The 16689-nt window shown below is 42.9% G+C and overlaps 4 protein-coding genes across 13 annotated transcripts in view; 3 read left to right on the top strand and 1 right to left on the bottom strand.

The window, feature by feature from the left end:
• LOC125767998 (myb-like protein A) overlaps positions 1 to 7168 on the top strand; it is an 85831-nt gene extending 78663 nt beyond the window's left edge. For 5 of the 10 annotated variants that reach the window (XM_049435075.1, XM_049435073.1, XM_049435074.1 and 2 more), the window contains 5 exons: positions 756 to 776; positions 1078 to 1353; positions 2158 to 2379; positions 2467 to 2507; positions 4299 to 7168. In XM_049435075.1, coding sequence (XP_049291032.1) covers positions 756 to 776; positions 1078 to 1353; positions 2158 to 2379; positions 2467 to 2507; positions 4299 to 5238 — 1500 coding nt within the window. In that variant the 3' untranslated portion in view covers positions 5239 to 7168. The other 5 variants (XR_007418840.1, XM_049435078.1, XM_049435077.1 and 2 more) reach the window with 5 other exon arrangements.
• Positions 7169 to 7405: 237 nt separating this feature from the next.
• On the top strand, positions 7406 to 8910 carry LOC125768021 (60S ribosomal protein L8). The gene is made up of 3 exons (XM_049435128.1): positions 7406 to 7534; positions 7833 to 7984; positions 8061 to 8910. Exons 2-3 carry the CDS (start codon positions 7847 to 7849, stop codon positions 8706 to 8708), a joined length of 786 nt encoding a protein of 261 aa, XP_049291085.1. The 5' UTR covers positions 7406 to 7534; positions 7833 to 7846; the 3' UTR covers positions 8709 to 8910.
• A 639-nt stretch (positions 8911 to 9549) lies between these two features.
• LOC125768025 (NEDD4 family-interacting protein 1) lies at positions 9550 to 12560 on the bottom strand. The gene is made up of 2 exons (XM_049435132.1): positions 12114 to 12560; positions 9550 to 11744 (listed from the first exon to the last, which is right to left on the bottom strand). The coding sequence occupies exon 2, from the start codon at positions 11730 to 11732 to the stop codon at positions 11049 to 11051; it is 684 nt and encodes a 227-aa protein (XP_049291089.1). The 5' UTR covers positions 11733 to 11744; positions 12114 to 12560; the 3' UTR covers positions 9550 to 11048.
• A 270-nt stretch (positions 12561 to 12830) lies between these two features.
• On the top strand, positions 12831 to 15981 carry LOC125768007 (DNA replication licensing factor Mcm7). Its single transcript, XM_049435099.1, has 3 exons — positions 12831 to 13013; positions 13088 to 15011; positions 15095 to 15981. The coding sequence occupies exons 1-3, from the start codon at positions 12986 to 12988 to the stop codon at positions 15294 to 15296; spliced, it is 2154 nt and encodes a 717-aa protein (XP_049291056.1). The 5' UTR covers positions 12831 to 12985; the 3' UTR covers positions 15297 to 15981.
• The last annotated feature ends 708 nt before the right edge of the window (positions 15982 to 16689 follow it).

Here is a 16689-nt window from a genome sequence, read left to right on the forward strand (position 1 = left end):
TCATGTCCTACCAAATGCATCACCAATGCATGTGGATGTGGTATTAGACGGTTATGAACGTTTTCAAATTAACGGCTTGCCAAATTATTCTTTAATCATCTTTTGCAACCCATCACAACAACTGCCTTCTCATCTCATAACTATCGTTTCGCGTCATCTTCCTGCGGTTGCATCATATCAACCTTCTCCGAAATGACTTAAAAATTGCAAAAAAAACCCCTCAAAATTTCATTACCAATTCCAATGTTTGCATCCTTTTTCGGCAACCGCTCTCATCAGTCTGCATTAGTGAATGCGTGTGTGCTTTCATTGCATTCATTTTCGCGCCCGCAACGCAACGATCGTTATCAATGTTTCGTGATGTGTGGTATTCATCGCATTCGTTTGTTTTTCTTCTTCTCTGTTGTCTTCGCTTTTTCTTGTGTGTTTTTCATTTGTATTCTTTTTACTTACCTATTTTTTTTTTTCTTCTTTTCTTTCTCTTTATTTATATTTTCTTCTTTCTTTTTTTCCATATCCGTTTGTTGGTCTTCTATGTTGTTGTTGTTGTGATGTTTCTACGCCATATTTTCTTCATCCAAATGGATCGATGTACGTGTACGGGGGGACGGTGCTTTGTTGCTACTACTACCCCGAACAACTCTCGTGTCAACCCTTATGTACGTGTCCTACTACCCACCCACACCCCACCAACCGAACCTGACTGTCGCCCCGACTGACTTGCACCCTTGTTTGCACCTGTACGAATTGAACAGGATGAAGAAAATTTGATGATGGTAGGTTATTTTAGTATTTATAATTTAACAACCTTTTTAGTTAAGTACGATGTTTCTCGTTTCACCCGAACGTTAGTAACTGTTGTACTAAGAGTTAGTTGATGTTGTCCATCAGCATCGTGCATCGTATAGTACACACTCATCTGTATTGGTCATCCTTACTAATCCTATCAATGTAACTAATTGTAACCATTTTTGCTCTTCACACCCAACAGTAAAATCGTGTAACAATTATTCATATTATTTTCCCGTCTCGCTTTCTCTTCCCTGCTGCGCGGCCGTATCCGCTACCCCATTCTAGACCGACACTCTCAACCCATTTGAAAATAACAATGGGCAATTCTTCACGACGGCAGCCGCCGCAATCGCAACCGCCAACGGTAGTATCGGATCGGCAGCGACAACAATCACACCGTCCGCGGCAACGACAGTGGGAGGCCCTGGCCAACAGGAACAGCTGCAGCAGCAGCAGCAAGAAAATGTACTCATCCGTGAGTCCAGCGTGGCGGCCCTTGCCCTACTCGAGGACCAGCGGCAGGAGCTGGCGGATCTCAGAAGACAGGTGGTTTACCTTCAGGTATTTGCACGTTCATTTCCCTTTTATTTCTCTCTCTCTTTCTCTTACTGTCCCCCCCCCCCCGTACCTTCCGCTTGTGTAGTGTAGTGGCAGTGGCCTTACGCCATGCAGGGCTTCTTCCGGTGCTGTTCGCACAATCAGTGCGTATCAGGTGCAGCAGCGTGTAACGTGTGTACTGATGTGTTATTGCAGTCTTACTTTTAGTTGTCGAAATTTACAAAAAAAAAAAAAAAACACATGCCCAACAAAGGAACAGGCTGGAAGGAACCAGACGAAGGTATCAGAAGAAACGGGAACTGCGGCAATTACAGCTATTTCTAATGCTACCGAAACCGATCAACTATCCTTTCAGCCCTATCGTCTACCTATCTCTCTTTTTTCCTTCCTTTTGGATCTCTTTTAAACTTTTCCATAAACTAAACACACTTTTGTATTCATATTGGCTTTCGCTGTTGTAAAACTGTTACAAAGTTTTAGTTTCGTTAAACTATCCGGCACACATCACATGTTGCACTCTTGCAGCAATCTCTCCCAATCCCTTACAGGAATTGTTTTTAAAACCAACCCCAAAACGCTTGTACAGATATTGCTTTGTGTTGTATAAATTTATAGTATACAGAGAAAAAAAACTATAGTAATGTTTTATCCCGACCAAACGTTCGTTATTTTATAGCTAGAAGTTATATATTACTCTTTGTTTATTTTTTTTTACTTAAAATCATGAATTGATTGATCTAACCGATTTCCAAACTATCTTTATTATCTTTTTTTTTATTAAACAAACTAATGACACACGATCGTTAGGGTGAACTTACGGCCAAAGATCGCACGATTCGGCAGCAACAGAATCTGATCGAAAAGTATGAAGCGGAGCGAGAGAAACAACTGCACAGTCTCTCGAACGGTAGCTCATCGGTGGACAGTGGAGATGCGCCCGGTACAGTGGTTCCCTCCGGGGACAATACATCCGCCAGCGACAGGAATCAGTCGGCGGAAACCATCAGCACCGCAACACAGACTGAACGTGTAAGTCTTTTTTTTTTTTTCGTTGTAAATATGAACCCACAAATAAAGCAATTATTGGACAAATCTAATTTACGACTTCTTCCACAGTTGAGGCCGGTATCGTTCGGTGGACAGGAAGGATTAGGCAGGTAATTATCGAGTTTTTGAATGCACACACGTTGCAGTATGCACAGGAGGATAATATTGATTTTACTTACCACACTATTTAGCCCGCAACCATTTAGTTCTCTTTACCTTTCGTTCTTTTGCTTTCTTTTCTTTTCCTCTGTAAATTAGCTACTACTGGTTGTTTCTTTTAACTTTTCTTTTCTTTTGTGTTTTTTTCTTCTTCTTTTCTTCGTTTTTCCAACTGTTGTGACGGTCGTTCCTTTTGCGTGTGGAAATTCGATATGTGCAAATTGTGTGCTCTACTACGCTAACAAATGTATGCTACATAAAACAAAATCCCTAAAAGAGTCTACTTGCGCCACTTCCCTGCACGCCCACTGTACGTGGCGGACTATTTTCCCATACGCCACAGTACGATCGGGTTTGAGGTGGCCCTTGCCACTCGTTGTACCAGCTGTGGTCGGGCTGCGGTTGCTTGTGTTTCTGTACTAGCACTTCGTTTACTGTCCATTATCCGTGATTTGTTTAACCGCTTGCTAAACCGACTGAGCCCGGGTGCATCACACAGGACAGGTGATGCACTAATGATACCCTTGTGGATTAGAAAAGCTCCACTCGATCTGCTGCGGAATGCAGCTCAAAAGTTCTACTCTTTTTTTCACTGTTTTATCGCATTGTTTGCTACCTCCAGAAAAAAGACTCTTTAACATTTTGTCCCTTATTTGTTACGTTCAGTTTTTCGTTTTCTTATCTTTACATTCATTTAATCATCTTTAATATCCCGTTTTGTCAACAGTACGCTCATAAAGAATTGTTTTCTCTTTTCATCCGTTCTTTCTTTTTTCTAATACATGCGCCCACGAACATAATGATACTTATAAAACAAAACAAAAAAAAAACTTTAAAAACTACATCAATAAAATTCGGGACCATCATCATCGGATCGACACGAATTGTGATTTATCGTATAACACGCGTTAATAACAAACTAACACCCAACTCTCTCTCACAACTATTAACCTACATTCGCTTTCTTCATCCTGCGGAACTCATCTGTAACACCTGATCATCTCCTTGTGTAACTACTCCCGCCTAAAATCCCAACCCCTTTTCCAACCGGAAATCCTACATCGTCCGCTTGTGTTCCTTTGCTTGTGGCTTTGGATTGTTGGCTTCTCAACCATCGATTGTTCAACCATCACCGTCACCGTCCTGACAGGCTGCAACTGGGACAGGTACTGCTTTGTGATATAGTACTAGCAATAGGCATGCTGTGTGCGATCAATCTCATCTGCATTCTACACCTGGTGCACAGTCAGCTCGACACTTGCCCTGCTGTGGTTGCACTACCATCCTTACCTGACCGCGTAACGGTTAGATTACCGTACGCACCATAATGGGGCAAGTGTTCGTCACGATGGCCTGACTGTGTATCACTCCTGTATCACGTATTCCCCCCAAAACAATCTCCTTTAACGTTGTGTTTTATAGTAGATGAGCTCGTATGAGAGAGAGAAAAAAGTTACCTAAAAGAACAAACATATTTATATTACCTATATTTTCATGCCTTACCCTGTGCAGTTAAATAAGGTAAAGGATTCTACATATAGTCTACGTACAGTGTTCATCCCTTCATTCGTATACCTTCCATCCTGTCTGGTAGAAGCTTGTATACTAAAGACATTTAACGTGTACTAACACTAGCAATTATTGTATAAAATAGATAAGTCGTATCTCATCTCACTTTGATTTTTCTTTCTATCTACATTTTATTTTGTATTAATTTAATTTTTCTTCCTCATTCCTTACAGTCGCAGTGAGAAGCCGGCATTGAATGGACCTAAAAATGGACTGCGAACACCAACAGCAGTTGGACTGCCGAGTAACACCACCAGTACAATCCCGTCGCACCATACCACCATCAGCAATGGTCCAACAACGCCCAGCAAAAGCAAAACCCAAATCAGCTCCGTCTACACCCAGCTGTCCTCGGTGAGGCACAGTATCGCTGGCACGAGTGCACCCACAACACCGACCCAAACCACTACCCACAATGGTCCTGCCGTCCCGGCACTCCGGCGTACATCGGTCGGTTCTAGCCACAATCTAAGCTCGTTCGGTTTACACACAGCGAGCGATCGATCTCCCGGTGGTAATAGTGGTGGCGCTGCTAATAAACCTGTCCGTACGACACACATTGGAACGTTACCATCCCCAACGGCTCGTACACTAACGAATGGTGATCGAATGTCGGCACCTAATGGTGCAACAAAACCTAGCAAAAGCATCCCGAATCGAACATCAGCATCAAATGGTGGTGTGGTTACAAAACTGAACGGTTTAAATGGGACGACAAAACGAACGGGCATTATTAGGCCACCGTCATCGTTCGGTAGTAGTAACAGTCTCGTACCGATGGAACAGCAGCTAAAGAGTAAATCAGCACCGGCCACACCGTTGGTGGTAGCGAATGGGAAGTTACTAACACCTGCTGCAACCGGTGGTACGGATTGTTCAGCGAATGGTGAACATCGGGAGGAAAGTAGCAGCAACGAGCGGAATAATAATAGATCGGAATCCGAATCGGATAAGGGCACGACGGCGGTGGTGAATGGTGCCGGAGGAACGTTGGTGGGTAATTTAAAGCTAATAACCACATCCGGAACGGTACCTACAGGAGGAGGATGTAGCGATGGAAGCAATCTGGGCAATGCCACCACAAGCACAGTGAATGGCATCGTAGGACATTAGGAAGAATGGAAGAAACGGATGTATTTGTGTGATAGGATGTGAAAAGATCATTGCAGGAAAGACATAAAAATAGAGAGAGAAAAAGAGAATATTCCGTTCGTGGTATTACAAAGCACTAATCACTTTTATAGTGATTCATTATTTTATTAGCTGTATACGCCATTGTTACACATGCTCTCAGTTTTTGAATTCATTTTGTCACCTAGTAGAACAAGGTTTTTTTTTAAACAGAGGCTCCACCGTTACTTTTGAAGGTTTTTCTTTTCTTTTTCCTAAAAGATTTGAATATAATCATATTGGAAAAAAGATGGTTCTAATTTGCCACCTCTTAAAAGAGTAGTAAAAAGGTGTTGTGACTAGGTTGAATATTGTCTCATTTTGCCAAAAAAAAATATACTTCCCATAAATAGTAAACGAACCCACGTTTTCTCCCGCCCCGCTGATTCTCGCTGTTGTCCTTGTATGTTTTTGTTTTGTTTAGTAATAATTCCTTCCTTTTTTCCACAAACCAACAACTGTTGATAAGAAAAATATAAATTTAATAAATAAAGAAAAAACGAACGAGAATACAAAATGAAAAATACACAATGGAAGTATAGTAAAAACCTCTTTACCCATTTTTCGCAACACAAACAAGCAGCAAAAATAAGAACAAAAAAGAAGAAGACAAGAAGAAACACATAAGCAGCAAAGAAGAAATACATTATACTAAAATAATTAAAATATGAACAAATGTGATCGATTTGTGTAATGTAATAATCCAATGTATTTGTACATCTTTAAGCAGCAGACAAGACAGAAATAGCACATCAACTAAGCAAATGTATTTATTCGAAGCGCTTTATGCCCGATTGTTTCCCCCGATAGTGAAAAAAAAGCCAATGCTAGAAGCGGCTATTGGTTAACCAATTTTGCACAAAACAATTTGCAATAAAGTAGTTGGAGGAAGGAATACACTATTTAAAAGGGGTTGTAGGAATGCAGGACAGGCTTGGGTAGCTTGTATCGGCTGGGAAGGAAGTGTATGTAAAGGTTAGTTTTGTTTTCCCTTTATACATATATGGTCCATAAAAACAACAAGAAACCCCTTTCCCCATTTATGGCTCTTATACGCGCCAGCATTAAAACCAGAAACCGCCTCAATACGCTATTTTTAACCATTTTTACAACCCCGCGATGGCTGCTTTACGCGGATCCTTTTGGGGGCTGTTTTGCTGTAGTGAAAAATTAAAAGAAATTTAAACAGGGAAATTAGTGTAGCGCAAAATCGGTTAGAAAAGAAAGAGTCCAAAAATTCCCAAAATGCTCTTCCGTTTCTCTTTATTTTTTACTTTGCACATAGGTAGGTGCAATTGGTCCATCCCTTCCCGATTTTACTTGCCTAGTTTAGAGAAATTATACCTTAGAGCAGGATCATCCTTTAAAACAAATCTGGCAGACGCTAATATTAGTTTGTAGAGTGTTTCTTCGAATCAAAGGTGCTGCTACCCTGCCACCCGTCGTAGTAGTGTTGATTAAGTAGAACTTTACGATATGTTGAATAGTATTTTTAATTGCTGATAAAGATTCCTTTTCGGTCCACAGACAAAAAAGAAACGCTGCATCAAACAAAATAAACAAAAAAAGAATCATTCGATTCTGATCCATATTTTCTCGCCTATTTGTAATCAGCAGAGCAGAGAATCCATATTTGAAACCCACGGTTTTGACTAACACACAACAAATATAACAAATTGATCACAAAACGTGTTAAGCTGATATATATCATAAATCTTCATAAATAAAAAAGAACAACAGACAAAAAACGGCATACAAACAATCGTTGTGTATGAAGTAAAGGACAATGAAAAAGCATTGCAAAACAACAGCAAACAAATGGCAAAGACAAAAGTATTTCGATAATAAATTATTAAACTGTAAAGGAAAACAATGTGCGATTTCATTTCATTTGTGTCATGTATTGAGAAATATTGCTGTTGCATTATCTGGGCAAAACTAATTTCACAATGAATAAAAGAATGTTTTTCGTTTCATTTTAGTCAAACACAATCACTTCTTAACGACATTTTATAATATTTGTTTCAAATGTGCGTTCCCTGTCTCTATAGAAACGCATTGGTCAAAACGCACACTTTTTTGACAGCACATCAAGCGTCATTTGTGACAGCTGTCAGGCATTGTTGCGTTTCGTCGCTTCCTGCGTTAGACAGTTCGCTCGTTCTCTCTTTCTTTCCGGCTCGTTGCAGAGTCTAGTGAACACACATTTTGTGTATCATTAAATTAACTTTTAAGCCCCGTAAGTGTTTCGAGTTTCAAAGCATTGTACAGCAGCACGTACCATCACACCGTTACCATACGTGGGAAATGTGGAAAGTGTAAATTTGGTCCAGCAATGCACGGAAATGCCATATCGTGGCCAATGTTTTTCACCGCACCGGGTGATGTGTGATGATTGATGATGGGGAGTTAGGTGGTGATGTTGCTAGCTCTCACTGTCGTCTTCGTTTGTGATGTTGCGTGCTGTTGTGCTGCTTGAAAAGCAGTAAAATTTGGCTGAATATTAACAATGAAACTAATGTTCTTGATTTTTGTAGTGTAAGGCGTCGAAATGGGACGCGTTATTCGCGCGCAGCGTAAAGGTGCCGGATCCGTGTTCCGGGCACACACCAAGAAGCGAAAGGGACAGCCCAAGCTGCGCCATCTCGATTATGCCGAGCGTCACGGTTACCTGAAGGGTGTCGTGAAGGTAAGATTCCGCTTTAGCGCAATTTACGGTGTGACGTCAGTCTGAGTTCACCAAACCCGTTTGTTTACGTTTGTAGCAAATCATCCACGATCCGGGCCGTGGTGCACCGCTGGCGGTCGTTAACTTCCGTGACCCGTACCGCTTCCGGTTGAACAAGCAGCTGTTCATTGCGGCCGAAGGTATGTACACTGGCCAGTTCGTGTACTGTGGACGTCGGGCCCAGCTGCAGATCGGTAACGTGCTACCGATCGGTCTGATGCCGGAAGGTACGATCGTGTGCAATCTGGAGGAGAAGACCGGTGACCGTGGTAAGCTGGCGCGTACATCGGGCAACTACGCCTCGGTGATTGCGCACAACCCGGACACGAAGCGTACCCGCGTGAAGCTGCCGTCCGGTGCGAAGAAGGTGCTGCCGTCGGCCAACCGTGCTATGGTCGGTATTGTGGCCGGTGGCGGTCGTATTGACAAGCCCATCCTGAAGGCCGGTCGTGCGTACCACAAGTACAAGGTGAAGCGTAACTGCTGGCCGAAGGTGCGTGGTGTGGCGATGAACCCCGTCGAGCATCCGCACGGTGGTGGTAACCATCAGCACATTGGTAAGGCGTCGACCGTCAAGCGTGGAACGCCTCCAGGTCGCAAGGTCGGTCTCATCGCTGCCCGTCGTACCGGTCGTATCCGGGGTGGCAAGGGCGACGAGAAGTTCAAGGAGAAGGAGAAGAAGTAAACACACACACACGCGCAGTGTTTGTGTTTGTTTATGTTCTGGCCTTTTGCTGGTACTGCGATGTTGTGTAGAGAGGAACCGTGATTGGAGCAGGAGACCTATCGATATCGTTGTGTATTGATAAAACAAAACATGGAAGATGGAAAAAACGGAAAGCGAAAACGGAGGTTGAAACCTAAATAAATATCAACTTCCAACCACATTGAATGTGTTTTATTTTCTTGTACAGTATTTTTAGTAGTTAAGCCTGGATGGTTTTAGGTTTATTGGCTGGATTACGTCATGAGAATGACACCAAACCAGCAATTTTGTAAATTCTCTAAGCAGACGATAACGATATAGGAACGTCCTGTCCTGCGCAGCTCAAAGGTGTATGTGATAAACGGCGCCGGTTGCACGCGACATTACCGGGTATCTAATCCCATCCGGATCGTCTCCCCGTAGCAAGGACTGACTATCTGACTACTTGATACAAATAAGTCTAGTAAGCAAGAAATGACCGGCATGAACTCAATGAAGAAAATGAAAGAATATCCTGTTTCCCTTTCAACGACTACTTTAGTCTGAAATCTTTAGCCATTTCACGAGGAATAGGCCATTTTCGGAGTACAGTCAATCCACTGAAATCTTGGATTAGTCTTTCAATAAGGAATAGATCATTGTCGAAGAACAGACTAATATGATTACGAGCTTCTTGCGCGCCAAGTAACGCTGGAACGATTACTATTAAGGAACAGCGTTTCCCTGTCGACTGTTTCCAAGGCAACACGTCGAAACACATGATGAGTTGATATCTTAACAGCTACCTACAATGTCACAACTCCAGTTCAAACGCAACACGTTAAGTTACATTAAATTTTTATTTCTTTTTTTTTTACTTTTACAATATTGAGACATAGTGTTTTGTTTGCTTCTTTTAATATGTTGTTTTATACAATACAATAGACGTATTCCATTTTCTATGTTACTTCTGGTTGTTTTTTTGTGTTGTTTCCTTCTGCCTCTTTCAATGCTGTAAAGCGCACAGGTGATGTGCTTGGCTACACACTTTGTTCCACATGTTGTTTCCATATTCCATTTCCTACCCCGGGATCAGCAGCTTAGCTTGCAGATTTGTAGTAGTTTTGTAGTAATAGTAGTAGTAAATGGTGGTGGTAATTAGTAGTAAATTTATTGTATTTTTGTTTTGGTTTTTTTGCTGTGCTTCTTTTGTTTCATTTTTTTTTTCTTCTTCAATCTTTTGTGAATAGAATCACAACACAGCAGGGGCGCTTCCTTCGGTTGTGTGGTTACAAACCTATTTACAGTGTACAAAAATATGATTTTCCTCTATGTTTTAAACCCCAAACACCGTAGAAAGCGTTTGATTTTACTCTGTTTTGCTGTTTGTTTTCAACTATGTTCATTTCTAATTTGGTTGGTTTTGCAAAGATGAAGGATCAAAACATTGATCTTCTACAAACTTTTTTTTTTCTTTGTTTTTGCTGTTACTTTCACGCACTTCCCGCAAAAAAACACTCACACAATTGTGTTACGTTTATTGGCAAAGAAAATAAGGAATTAAATTATGGTCCCCACCCTACTACAGACTGTTTTGTAAGAAACACAAAAATAAACACACGATAAACAAAGTAAAACAATGTTTCGTGATATAAATTATCTTCTGAAAGTTTAGAAACACTACATTTACAATTAAAAAAAATCGAGTGATGGTGTGTGTGTGTATCTAAGTAACTATAAGTAAATAAAATGTACAATTACATTCCATTTGTGGCAGGACAAATATTGGAAACAAGTGAAAAACAGCACAAAACACAAACAGCCCCATCATCGAGCACTAAAAACGAGAAAGGTTTTCGAGGGTCTTAACGCTGATTGCTATCACAAAATTACGATAATGATTTCTTGACCTCCGTCCTATTCTCCTACCGCCCCGCCAAATCCCACGTGCACCATGTTTTGATCATGTTTTCATTCCCTGAAGTGTTGCTATGCTCTAGAGACAGCCAGCGATTGGTTGGTTACCATCGTTACTACTATAGCGATGGGATCACTTCGATCGTTCTGCGAGCCCTTTACACCTACTGTGTGTGTGTGTGTGGTTTTTGTGTTTTTGTATTCAAAATGGAGCACAAGGAGACGGATTAAAATTACTTCACAAACGTAAGAACGCATCATCACCATCAGCAGCCGATGTTCAATGATGCTACCACGGGAATAAGAATAGAACGCAAAAACAGTAGAATGGCTCTTAAAACTACGCTTATGGAAAACAAATAAACCACAAGTAGCAACAAAAACAATCAAGCAACCGATGGAGAGAAAAAAAAGGAACCCGCATTAGTAGAAGAACAGTAGCCGTTCCTGGGCGGATGTGGACAGCAAACGCCAGGTTCGCTTAATGCTAATGTACTGCACCAGTGCCCGCACGCAGATCAAAAATCCGAACGCCATTATTAACCACCACAGCCAAGAGTTTTCGTGCGATGCAAAGTCGGTCGAGTGTTTCATGATCAACGTCCACTTGGCGAGCGACAGTCCGAACCCGGACAGTGCACCGTACCGGGCGGCAATCGTGTGACAGAAGCACGTCAGCACCAAAAATCCGATCCAATTGAACAGGAACGCAATCAGGAAGGCGGTCACGAACATGATGTCCGTACCGAGCAAACCGTTGTCGGCGTTAATGTTTTCCCCGTCGGCATCGATCGCTATGAATGTAACCTGCGGACCACCGGGTACACCCGGACCACGACCTACCCCACCCATGGAGGTGATGCTGGGTGGGGGTGGTGGCATCTGGGGCCCCATCGGTGGTATTGGCAGCTCGTGATTGATCATCTTTTCCATCTGCACCTCCTCGTACGTGGGCAGCTTGGTGGTTAGCTCCGGTACCGGAACCGACTGCTGTGAGCCATACTCGTTGAGCTGCTGCTGCGGATCGGTTGCTTCGTACGGTGGCGGTGCACTAAAATCTGCCTTCGGTGGCGGTAAATCATCCGGTCGATTATTTGTCGGTGGCATTATGCGGTTTTGCTGAAACGAGATGAAAGTAAGATAAATTGTAAGCGATGTAAGAAAACACGTAAAGAGAGTAAGATTAGATGTGGCTCGTCATGTGATGTATTTTTAGGAGTTTTTTTTTGTCTTCCTATTTTGACACTACCGAAAATAACGACCATTAAATAAGTGCGTTGAAATTACTTTCACAAAATAAGCAAACAAAGCAACCGCACCGTTTGTTGTGGTGAGTCACAACACTTCGCTCTTTGCTACGTATAGAGCGAGATATCGATTTTTCCCCATTTCCTCCACACGCCAACTAGATGTTTATCTTTTTGGTGTATGAAAAATATCGTTGTCGTAGCAGTTTTATGCCAACCACAGCCATACTGCGTTGCTTACCCTTCTTCGCTCCTTACAGCCGTACTTCCGTGATTAGTGTATTATCCTTCCGTATATTTATTGCACCACCTTCGTCGGATTACGGCTTTTCTTCGCGTTGTAACGCTTCACTGCACCGTCCGTAATACGACCGTGCCTGAATAGTTTCGTCACTTTTGCAAAGACAACGCGACAACGACGACCTTACTGCGTACGGTGATCACAAGCTAGACTGTAGAATATTAAATAATCTTTCGCACCGCTACGGCACTGTCCGGGCTATCGGGAATTGTTGAGTAGCTTGTAACGTTAAGCGTAATAGCACACAGATTATGCGTTTATTTACTCAGTGATATCACTTTGTCTACACGGCAGCGTTGTAAAGAGCAGCTAAATAAAAATTTTATCTTCTTCTTCGAGCTTTTTTCTGGTCTTTTCCAAGAAAAATCCAAACATCGAATCACGCACACCAATGCGTTCGATGTTGTCAAAGTTTTTTTTTTCACGCCTGTCATTGAACTGTCACGCAACTGGTCTAAAGACGAATGAGCGCAATTGAATTGGGCGATTTCAATTGTTTAACATTTGAAAGAAAATTGATAATCTTAAAAAAATATAATCTGATTTTTACAAAAAAAATCATTTTGTTTTGTACTCATTCCAATTTTCTTTCATTTTTGAAATGGAAAAATTTTCAACCGTTTGAGCTACGACAACAATTCGACCAGATGTGCTCAAACCGTCGCTAGTGATGGCCGTCTCATGTACAACCGCTCCACGGAGCGGACTTTCAACGGAAGCATCATCAGTTTTGGCGCGCTCTGAACAAGCAATCATAATTTTCTCGCTGTGTCCTCTAGTTTTTGGCGTTATATTTCGATAAAGTGAATAAAATGCAGCGTGATTACGCCAAAGATAAAGGTGTGATAGCGAAATACCCAACTATACAGTGTAGTGCTTGTAATAAATGTGTTTGTACGTTTATTTTTTTGCAGAAACGATCAAATCCTTCCTGGCGGAGTTTTACCGCGAGGAAGACGATGGGAAGAAAAACTTCGTTTACGCACGCCAGCTAACAAAGATTGCGCATCGCGAGCAGATTCAGCTTATCGTCGATCTGGACGATTTGCTAAGCTACCGGGATGAGGTGGCGGAAGCCATGCAGATGAATGCCCGCCGCTATGTGAAGCTGTTCTCCGATGCCGTCTTTGAGCTGTTACCGTCGTACAAGGAGCGCGAGGTGATGAACAAGGACACACTGGACATCTTCATCGAGCATCGGCTAATGATGCAGGGCCGGCTGCACAATCCGACTGATGCACGCGACGCACGGAACAACATTCCGATGGAGCTGATCAAGCGGTACGATGTGTACTTCAAGGCACCGAGCATGGCGAAGGCCCTATCGATCCGTGAAGTGAAAGCGGACCAAATCGGTAAGCTGGTGACGGTGCGGGGCATTGTGACCCGCTGCACTGAGGTGAAGCCAATGATGACAGTCGCGACATATACGTGCGATCGCTGTGGTGCGGAAACGTATCAACCGGTAACGTCGATGAGTTTTAAGCCGGCGATCGATTGCCCATCGGAGGATTGCCGAGTGAACAAGGCGGGCGGTCGACTGTACCTGCAAACGCGTGGCTCAAAGTTTGTAAAGTTCCAGGAGGTTAAGATCCAGGAGCACAGCGATCAGGTGCCTGTCGGTCACATTCCACGATCGCTTACGGTGATGTGTCGTGGGGAAACGACACGCTGTGCCCAACCGGGTGACCATGTGGTCATTACGGGCATTTTCCTGCCCATCCAGAAGACAGGCTTCCGGGCAGTTGTTTCCGGATTGTTGAGCGAAACGTTTGTCGATGCACATCGGATCGTTTGTTTGAACAAATCGGACGAAGGGGAATTGAACAATGAGCTTACGCAGGAGGAATTGGACGAGCTTGCGAAGGATGATTTCTATACGCGTATCGCCAGCAGTCTAGCGCCGGAGATTTATGGCCATTTGGATGTGAAGAAGGCACTGCTGTTGCTGCTGGTGGGAGGTGTTGATCGCAGTCCGGACGGTATGAAGATCCGTGGTAATATCAACATCTGTTTGATGGGTGACCCCGGTGTGGCTAAATCGCAGCTGCTGGGATACATCGATCGTCTGGCTGTGCGTAGCCAGTATACCACTGGTCGTGGATCATCCGGCGTAGGTTTGACGGCAGCCGTCATGAAGGATCCACTGACGGGCGAGATGGTGCTGGAGGGTGGCGCACTGGTATTAGCTGATCAAGGTGTGTGCTGCATCGACGAGTTCGACAAGATGGCGGACGAGGATCGTGTATCGATTCACGAAGTCATGGAACAGCAAACGATCTCGATTGCAAAGGCCGGCATTATGACGTGCCTGAATGCGCGTGTATCCATCCTAGCTGCGGCCAATCCTGCCTACGGTCGGTACAATCCTCGTCGTACGATCGAGCAAAACATTCAGCTGCCAGCTGCGCTACTTTCCCGGTTCGATCTTCTATGGCTCATCCAGGATAAGGCAGATCGGGACAATGATCTGCGCCTAGCAAAACACATCACTTACGTACACAGCCACGGTAAACAGCCACCGTCCCGCATCAAGACACTCGATATGGCTTTAATCCGACGGTATATTGCACTGTGCAAGCGCAAGATTCCCGTAATCACACCGGAACTGACGGATTACATCGTTAACGCGTACGTGGAGTTGCGCCGTGAGGCACGCAACAGCCGTGACATGACGTTCACATCCGCGCGTAATCTGCTTGGCATTTTGCGCCTCTCAACCGCATTGGCTCGACTTCGGTTGGCCGATACCGTCGAAAAGGATGACGTGAAGGAAGCGCTACGGCTGCTTGCCATGTCGAAGGATTCACTGAATCAAACCGAACAACGTGACACACAGTAAGTGTTGTGCGGGGACCGGGGGGAAAGATAAGCTTATCGTACTCTAACCTTTAAACCCATTTTTTCTTTCACCTTCGTAGCGTGCAAAACACTTCGGACAAGATATTTGCTCTCGTGCGCGAACTGGCCGGTGACAGCAAGACGGTAAAGGTGGCCGACATAATGGAACGCTGCACGACCAAGGGCTACAAACCGGACGAGGTTGATGAGTGTATTGAAACGTACGAGGAGCTTAACGTGTGGCAGGTCAACCAGACGCGAACGAAAATTACCTTCCTCTAAGGCGCCATTGCAATTTGTGTTCTACTTCCGTTTCGTATTGTTTTATCCTTTACTTTAATGTTTTTTTTTCCATTTTTTTATTGACATCTTGGATATTCGTCTTTTTTCATGTAGTTCGTAAAATGTCTCATTTTTTATTGATAAGAAATTTTGTGTACCTTGGTAAAGTGTGTTAGGGAGAGAAAAGGGAGTAGTTTCAAGTGTGTGTATGTGGGCTTACTTTATTTTACCATTTTTTTTTTATTGAAACTGCACGCCCCAAACAGTATAAGTTAGGAAATGCATCTTCGTTTCTAATGAATGATTTAATAAACGAGTAAATGTGACGAAAATAAGAATGTTTTGTTAGATTTGTGGATCGTACCCGAAATGAAGGACAACTGCGATGGAGAACGCTAGTACGCTTCAATATTTTCCAGATGGATTTTCTAAGGACCGTAGATCGTGACTGAAGCAAAATGAAACAAAAGATCTCTTCACACAGGCTTATAGAATGGCTTAAGTTCTTAATTTCGCTCTCGATTTAGTTCGGATAATCCATTTTTTGTATTCCACCTGGGTAATAGTAGCATGACCAATCTGATTCGTCCTTCAACTAGGATCACTGTCTCCCATATACAGAAGAAAATCAAAACCTGACTAGAAAAGCTAGCAGGTGATTCGAGAGTTCGAATATTTAGAGAATAATACAGTCCATTCCTACATAAGAAAGGAATAACTTCACTAAAGTTTAAATAATAAAGCTAGTCATAAATCACCTATTTGTTCATAATGCTTTGAAGAATACATAAATCACCCGCTTCTTCTATCGTTCACATCCAAAACAATAATCGATACGGTGTGTTTAGTAATGCAGCATTTCATGGCGCTAGCATTTAAAGTTTGCCAATAAAACTACCTAATTTTTACGACTAAAGGCGCCATTTATTTTTTGTGTGTGTTTGGCTAGAAATAAACACCTTATAAGGGCACAGTTAATGCCATTCGACGCGTTACAATTGGATTGTGTCCGTTAAGCGACTCGATCAGAATTTCAGACTCAACCCGTAGCGCACCCTCTGCTGGCTAAGGGCTTTTGGGAAGGGTTTAACGAACAGGCAATAAAAGGTAATGCTCATGTAGGGAATTATTCATGTAGTACTTTAACGACCGTTTGAATAAGCAGTCGGTCGGAACTTGTTGTTATGCTTAGCCACAACCGAAGAAGTCATTAATGCAGGACGACTTTTAACAGCTTAAGGTACATTTTGAACCATCAATTTCAAGCAAGGTAAAACACGTCAAGGTCTTTTAATTGTATTTGGTAAATCGTACTTCCTGGCAAAATTGTATCGAATGTTAGCATATGATGCTGTAATACGCTAGAAGCTTCCATTATCAAAACGATCCCCCA

Source organism: Anopheles funestus, chromosome 3RL (genome assembly GCF_943734845.2).
Source record: "Anopheles funestus chromosome 3RL, idAnoFuneDA-416_04, whole genome shotgun sequence".
Taxonomy (NCBI): Eukaryota; Metazoa; Arthropoda; class Insecta; order Diptera; family Culicidae; genus Anopheles; species Anopheles funestus.